General features: G+C 37.8%; 2 protein-coding genes across 2 annotated transcripts in view; both read left to right on the top strand.

Annotated features, from left to right (window-relative positions):
* LOC107037043 (venom acid phosphatase Acph-1) overlaps nt 1–1,730 on the top strand; it is a 5,579-nt gene extending 3,849 nt beyond the window's left edge. Inside the window, exons 3-4 of the mRNA XM_015255362.1 lie at nt 925–1,257; nt 1,336–1,730. Coding sequence (XP_015110848.1) covers nt 925–1,257; nt 1,336–1,641 — 639 coding nt within the window. The 3' untranslated portion in view covers nt 1,642–1,730. The remainder of the gene's footprint in view (nt 1–924; nt 1,258–1,335) is intronic.
* Nucleotides 1,731–4,092: 2,362 nt separating this feature from the next.
* On the top strand, nt 4,093–8,203 carry LOC107037034 (malectin-A). The gene is made up of 2 exons (XM_015255353.1): nt 4,093–5,020; nt 7,888–8,203. Exons 1-2 carry the CDS (start codon nt 4,402–4,404, stop codon nt 8,094–8,096), a joined length of 828 nt encoding a protein of 275 aa, XP_015110839.1. The 5' UTR covers nt 4,093–4,401; the 3' UTR covers nt 8,097–8,203.

The following is an 8,203-nucleotide window of genomic DNA, read 5'->3' as shown; positions in this document are numbered from 1 at the left end:
TTGCCCCCCCCCCCCCCCTCCGTTATATTATCACATGATTTTCTTTTCACTAGCATCATTCTTTCATTTGATTTATCCAAGCAATTTCACGAGAAATCGAACACAATTGATTAAAGAGACGATACTGAGAGAATAGCCATGGGCGTGAGTCTCAGACTGGGAACCTAAGGGTCGTGGGTTCAAACCCGACCACCGGCGATTTTTCGTATTTCCTCAAATTTCCATTCATGTTACATATCAGCCGAAAATAAGACGATTAAACAGAAGATATGGTTCATTTGAACAAAATAAAATAAAATGATAAATGATCTACGATAGAAGAGAATGATGTGCAAATGACCATTCGAAAACATATTGCTAACGTACTAGTAAAAATAACTATGCTATACGAAGTCAAAAGCAATTTCCCACTTTTTTTTCGTCTACTCATTTTTTGGTCAACTTCTTTTTTGTCTCATTGAATTTTCGTCCGATTGAAAAAAAGTGCATTCGGATCAGTGAAATCGGGTAATTTATTGATTATGGAGTTGACAGGGAGCATCACGTATGAAAGAATCCTATGGAGAATTCGAACATTTCCTACAGGATTTTTCTGGTGGGATTTCCTATAGGATTTTCTATAGGATTTCCTATAGAATTCACTATAGGGTTTTCTATAGAAAGTAACACACAAAATTGAGACTTGAAACCAATCGGTCACTAGTGTCAGGATTAGGTTCATAAATCTGATAGGAAATTCTATAGGGAATCCTATAGCAAATATACCTTAATCAAAATCATATTGTTGCGTATTTGTTCTTTTCCTCCCTCTCAACCACCTTCATGTACGATCGTCTCTTTTCTAAATCAATTATTTAATCAACTCTTTCTATTGATAAATGGTCTTATAACTTTACAATATTAATCATAATTGGATCCTTTTAGGCGAATATTGGCCTTCCCTCAGAGACCCTCAAGGAGGAACTATTTGTAAATGGACCTTTGAAGGATCTGGTTCTTCTGGGGAATAAGCTCCTGACCGACTCGGATAGTATGAAGCGCCTGACTGGAGGTACCCACATCAAACAATTCTTGAACAATGTTAACAATTACGTGAGGGGTAATGAGCAAAGGAGAGTATTTGTCTACGTGGGAAATGATGTCCACCTAACCGGACTTCTAGCTGCTCTGCAGGTTTATGACTTCCAGCATATTCCTAATTACGGCAGTTTTGTCACATTGGAGTTGCACAAGATGCGGAATAAATTTTATGTCAAGGTTGGTGGACATTTGACGAAAATTAGATGATTTGAAAACAATATTTTATGAATAATTTGATTTTGTTTTTATATTTAGGTGTTGTACAACAATGGCACACCTCTGATAAAAACCTCTGTTCAGCTGACTATTCCTGGCTGTGGAATGACTTGTCCACTATCACAATTCCAAAAAATTTTGAAGAGATCTACATTCGAAAATTTCCATAAAGACTGCAGGGATCAGTCTAATTCTGGCACATCAGCTAATAATGGCAACAGACGTAGCGGCGATGGTTCCCGCCCATGGCAGAACAGGGGCCGCAGACCGTCTAACAGTAGGGGTAAGGGTTGGGGTGTGGACCCAATCGACGAAATGATTGGAAAATCATTTGAGGAATTTTAGGAAACCATTTTCACAATTTATGAACTAATAATTCATTACTAATCATTAAAACATTATTTAACCGTACATTTGTGAAGACATTTATGAAAATAATAAAATTTCAACTCGTTTATGTGTAAAATAATTTTGTCAGGGCTATTTGTCAATCGGGGACATTGCGATCCCATCTCTTCCTCCTGAAGAATTTCTTTGGGCAGAACAACACTGGAGTGACTCACACGGAGAGAAATGTTCTGTAAAAATTACAGAACTCGCAGTTCGCTCACCAATTATGGAATCGACTCAGAAAATTTAAGCGACGGTATCGTAATTTTTCACAGGAGATTCAGATAAAAAACACGTAACGCTCTGGAAAAATTCCGTGACAGTTCCGTAAAATTTCCTACAACCACATTTTGCTCCGGAATTACGGAACAGATATGTAATTTTTATTGAATGTTTCTCTCCGTGCACGGCATCAAGAGTAGAAATGTGAAAATGTTCGTCATTTTTTTGTCACATGACAAATTTATGACCGTTATATGACAGAAGAATTGAGCGTATACAGTCGTTTACTGAAGTTCTGAAACAAAATACATAGGATCCAAGTTCAGATCGTTTCAGAACTTTAGTAAATGATTGTACAATCGTCAAAAGAAGTTCGTAAAGAACGTGAAGTTGCATCCCATATAGACTTATACAGGATCCAACTTCACGTTCTTTACGAACTTCTTTTGACGATTGTAAATTATATTGGTTAAGGTAAATGACCCTACGCTCGTTTAGCTAAGGTGAACACACATCATTAGTCATCCAATATTTCTATCGAAATAAGCGTGAAGATGCGATGATTTAAATTACATATTCAGAATTGGAATTTATTTATATTAATTATGATAATTAATATTTTTTGATAAATAATCGTCCATGAATGTGAAAAGTCCCATGTCCTTACGCTCGTTCATTATGATTCGTGCTTCGTTCTTCGAGGGGGAGGGCGTTCGTACTCCCACAACTGTACAGTCGTGGACTTAAGGTACTTCCACAGTAAGTATACTTGGTGAAAATTTCGAAATGGTATAAAGACCACATTAAAAAGATATTCCCAAAATTTCAAGTCCCTGGTCCATCCCATTTTTGAAATATGCATCGCCAAACATTCAATTTTTGTGTTTTTTCCATTTTTGACGATGTATATCTCGAAAATAGGGTCGACAAGGTACTTGAAATTTTGGGAATAGTTTTTGAATGTGCTCAACAACATATGATCCAAATATTGCGTCTTTATACCATTTCGAAATTTTCACCAAGTATACTTACTGCGGAAGTTCCTTAAGTTCCTGAACGAGCTGAAGTAGGGTGCGAAGACCGACTGAAAATGCGTTGTCGTCTTGTCGTGCTTGCTGCTCGGTTTCGCTGGGGCGGAATGATGGAATCGGAGTGAATGGTGGGGATGTTATGTCCTACCGAAGTAACTAGGAGGACAGTGGCGCCAATAGAATTTAAAGCGCCAATTTTAATTGTAGATTCGTTAGCCGCCAAAGCTCTGATGAGCATTCCATCGAAGTCCAATTGTTTAATCCCAGAATATTTGGTTGGAAGGGTTGAATTGTGAAATAATTTCAACACAAGTGCTTAAGAGAGTGCTTAAGATATGCAAAATACTTCAACTTCAGACTTTAAACTTTGCACTAAAAAAAATGAATTTAATAAACTCTAGAAAAACTCTACTGAAAAACTATTTGAAGAGAGAAGCTGGAAGCTGAAGGCTTCACCACCAATTTCCACGATGGAACTGACTTAAACTTAAACTTAACTCCAAGGGTTGGGTCCAGCAACCCCACTGGACCAAAAGTTGCGCGCGCAATCCTGGCCCAGGGGAGAGGGAAGGGTGAAACTCAATGAAAAGCGGGGAAATGAAAAAAGGGGAAGAAGGGGAGCGTGTGACGTCGTGAAACTTCGTCGCGAAGGGTCTCAGGCCCTCAGCCTAGCGAAACAATGAACAAAGGAGAGCCCACACGTGTTGGTCACGTGAAACAGAGAAACTTTCGAAATAACCAGAACTGAGATTTTACGACATGGGACCGTAACCGTTAAATTTATTTTCTTCTCTAAATTTTGGATTTTCGAGGAAAGTGTTTACTCAACGAGAATTTTGGAGGGTTGTAAATTATAAGAACAAAACTCAAGTATTTGACATTTACTATTTCCGTAACGGTTTTTCTCACGCTTGCGATGCTGTTTTTCGTTCTCTTTGTCCATTGTATTCCAGACTTTCTTTATTCTTCTATTTCCGGTATATTTTTTAATTTTCTGAACTATTCAAATTATTTTCCAACAATAATTCGAATCTCGCGGATTATTATGGCCGATTAATAGCGCCATCTATAAATTTCAACGTCAAGACATCACAGGGAAAACGGCGGGGGAAAAAAACTTTAGAGAAATAGTATAGTGAGTGTCATGAGAAGATGTGGGAGAAGGAGAGACGAGTAGAAGAAGAGAGAGAATGGAAGTACCTCCAATGTATATACGTGGCTGTACGTGGCCACGCCGGGCAGTATCCCCAAAGCTCGTCCTCACCCGCTGAAAAAACCAGGAAACTTGAGAGAGAAACCCCATCCCCAAGGGCGGACACCCATTCTCCGTGAGACTGAACATAGTAACAATAACCCCAGTGCTCCAACACTCGACTGTACATAACCTAGAGTCGTCAGGAATGCGAGTGAGATTGAAATCCTAGACCCAACACAAATCAAATAAATCGGAGAATCAAATGACATGAGTCTGCGGATAAAGGTCGAGATGTTGGGAGTCTCCAGGTGCATGATAATCTTGCATTTGTTTATTGTCACACTCGAGTTGCCCAATGCGGTGTGTCTGGAGGTGATCTACGCGATTAACGCGGGGGGTGAGACCCATACGGACAGCTATGGGGTCCGATACATGAGGGACCCATTGATGGGCAAAGTTGGGACAGCCTCGGACTACGGAAAGCAACTGATCATTGGAAGGGTCAACACCATGGATCAGATTCTCTACCAGACCGAGAGGTATCATCACTCGACATTTGGGTATGACATACCCATCAGCGAGGATGGCGACTACGTACTTGTCCTCAAGTTCTGCGAGGTCTACTTCAACTCACCGAACATGAAAGTATTCGATGTGGTGCTCAATGGGGATCACACGGTTGTCACTGATCTGGATATTTTCGAGAGGGTGGGGAGAGGAATCGCTCATGACGAGCATGTGCCCTTCAGGGTGGAACGGGGCAAGCTGATTTATAATGAAGAGGAGTCGGACATTCTTGGGGGAAAGATACGGGTGGAGTTTATCAAGGGGTATAGAGACAACCCCAAAGTCAATGCTATTGCTGTCATCAAGGGAACTGTTGATGGTAAGACATTGGGGGAGGACTGGGGGGGACTCACGTGGGAATAGTATGTTGTGCATCAAGGGCTCAAAGTCAAGACTTTCCGCCCGAGGTGAACATGCCATTTTTTAACACGCCTGCAAAGGAAAGTTCGTATTTTGCTCTTTGATGAGCGGGGGGGAAGCATGAACTTTCCGTGCAGGGGTGTGAACAAATATAGTTTGAGGAATATGGTTTGAATGGATTAAAGCAGCTCTACCCTTCGGCCGGGCTACGCTGTACTTTTGGATATTTTCAGTTTTTTAATTTGTCAACTAAATTGCATGGAAAAAATTGAAAAAATTCATACCCAGGCAGTATTATCAAAATTAAATTTCGCAAAATATTGTTATTTTTTCAGACATTTCCCTCTTATAAATAAATAATAAAACTTGTTTGCAAAACTGTGAATTACTTTTTATGAGGTGTCAACAAAATTCTTGATTTTTTCACATTAATGAAAACACATAAGATTTTAATCTTTGATTACAATGGAAATGTTGATTTTCACATAAGACGATGGGTTAAATCCTGATTTTTAAACATTTCTTCTTTGAAAAACCAAAACGATAATTAAATTGAGAAAGAAATTAGAATTCCGAATGTAATCGAGTTTTCTGCAATTTTTTTGCAGTTTTTAATAATCTTTGAATTTACCGTAAGGGTAGAGCTACTTTGAATTCGACGATATACTGTATTTTTTTTCCAGGGGGGCATTATAAAGGGAAATGTGGAGACATTTTTCATTTCATTTTCATTTCATAAAGACCTAACTGAACAAGGTGAGTTACACACGTACGAAAAAATCGTATAGAAATTTTCCATACGGAGAATTTGTATAGGGTTTTCGTATATGATGTTCGGATATTTCTATCCGGATATTTTTACACAAATTATTTCTATACGATTTCTATAGGTTTGATCCTATACGGCCCACTGCCACATGTATAGAACCATGTCGTATGGAGTTGCGACATTTCTCTACGTTTTTCTCTGGAGCGTTTAGACATCTTTCGTATGAAAACAAAAATTGATGTGAAAATTTATGTATAGAAATAATTCGTATAGAAATGTCCGGATATCATATACGGAAATCCTATAGAATTTCTATACGCAATCCGTATAGGGAATGTCTGTACGATTTTTTCATAAGTGTGCTCACGTGGGAAAATATATTTTGAGGAGTGTGGCTTGAATGGAGGAAATTCGTTCATATCTTGTATATTTTTCCATGGAGGGCATTGCAAAAGGAAATGTGGAGACATTTTTCATTTCATTTTTATTTCGTTTTCATTTCATTTTTAGGGGAGGGTGGGGGAAAATGGACACTTTAGACTTTTTTAACATTATTCATAACTCAGAAACAAATTTATTAATTGAGATCAGTTTAAGCTCATCACAATGGGAAATAATTGTTGTTTGCATTGAAAAAAAAATTACTAAATTTCATCAACATTTCAACCCATCATTAACATTAAAAAAAAAGTCAAAAGTGTCCATTTTACCCCAGCCTCTCCTATTTCGTTTTCATTTCATTTTCATTAAGACCTAACAGGACGAGGTCAATTACAGGATCTAATTTGATAATACAAAAATCATACAGGTGGTTGCATCAAACCCTGTGAACTAAATCCTCAGTCAAGTATTGGAACAAATGAGATTAATCTAAAAATCAATTTTGATTGCAAGTTCATCGAAGATTTTTCACCAAATAACGTAATATATCGATGGATTATCACTATTTGCCAGTAATATCCATTATTATGAGATATTCAGTCGATAATTGCGACCGAATGTGTCCAACTGTGGAGTAAAATTTACTACTGACATAAATTTATTTTTGGAGATTTATTTCGTAAACAGGCCCTGCTGCACCCGGCCCATCGTAATTTTTTATGTATTTCCCTTCCAAGTTGTTCTGAGTTTTTTACCGTAAATTTTTGTTTTGTCAGCAATAAAGTAAAACGCGATGAATCAGCTTTGAAATTTTGCTTGAATGCACGTCTTGTGACGACACTCAACTGACAAACATTTCATTTTCAACAATAATATCTTCAGATAAAAGAACTTTCTCAGATCCAATAATCCAAGTTTATTATTTATCTTTAAAAAAACGAGTGGTTTCGGGAGAAAATTTCAAGTTACTTTTCTTGTGGATCAGGAAATTTTACACTAAATTAATAAATGATTCCCTAAATGATTCTTTCAGGACATAGAAAAAAAGTCTGTGAATTTCGTTCAAAATTATGGAAAAACGCAAGATTTCTCCATTTTCCGCAGAAAGTCCTCTACTCATTTTCTCCAGAAGATGTTTCTCAAAATATTCCCCAAATTAATTCTGCATTCATCTGAAAAAATGCAATACATCACATGTGACGTCTTTTTTTTTATAATTTCCCATTTCTTCTGTAAAATTGAAAAAACGTTTAACATTCTCTCTTAAAATAACTCATCAAAAGAATCATTTCATTCAATATTCTACAAGATGTGAAATTCGTTCTGCCATTTTCTCTCAAAACCCCTCGTTACGAAAATAATGTCATCTGTATCAAGATGTTAAAAATGAAACCGTTAACTCTTAACGGTTAATCCCTTGCCTGAGTTTTCGAGGAATATCTCCTAATCTGAAGGAGATAAGGAAATTTTTGTCATGACCTTTTTTGTAGTCCTCAATGCGCCCTACAAAAAAGCTCCTGCCACAAATTTTGCTAGCCCCCTTAGATTCCGAGATATTCAATGAAAACTGGCCAATAGTCAAAATCGACTTGGACCGTTTTACCACTTTACTACTGAATCAATGCCTTCAAAATCGAATTTACAAAAAATCCTAATTGATCCGTTAATTCCATCAGATGTACCACAACTGGGTCCCATCCCCCAAGACCCAGAGGAATACCACGGGATGCAGGAGGACGAGGAAGAATCTCCAGTTCGCAGTAGACACACGAGTGGTCCCCGGACCCCTGACCCCTACTCAATCGACGATTCATCGATAATGCTACCGGTTTTCGTAGCTATCGGGGCCTTCATACCTCTGCTCTTCTGCCTGTGTAAGCTCTGAGGTACACAGGCAGTATCGCTCATAAACCCGGATGAAAATATTAATAGAAAAACCTAGCGAATTCGTTAGAAAATTCTATTGGATTTTTATTGAACTTTCTATTAGTT

Source organism: Diachasma alloeum, unplaced genomic scaffold, assembly GCF_001412515.2.
Source record: "Diachasma alloeum isolate Michigan unplaced genomic scaffold, Dall2.0 Dall_scaffold_00213, whole genome shotgun sequence".
In the NCBI taxonomy this organism is placed as follows: domain Eukaryota; kingdom Metazoa; phylum Arthropoda; class Insecta; order Hymenoptera; family Braconidae; genus Diachasma; species Diachasma alloeum.
The sequence above is the reverse complement of the archived record's forward strand: the minus strand, read 5'-3'. Positions and strand labels throughout refer to the sequence as shown.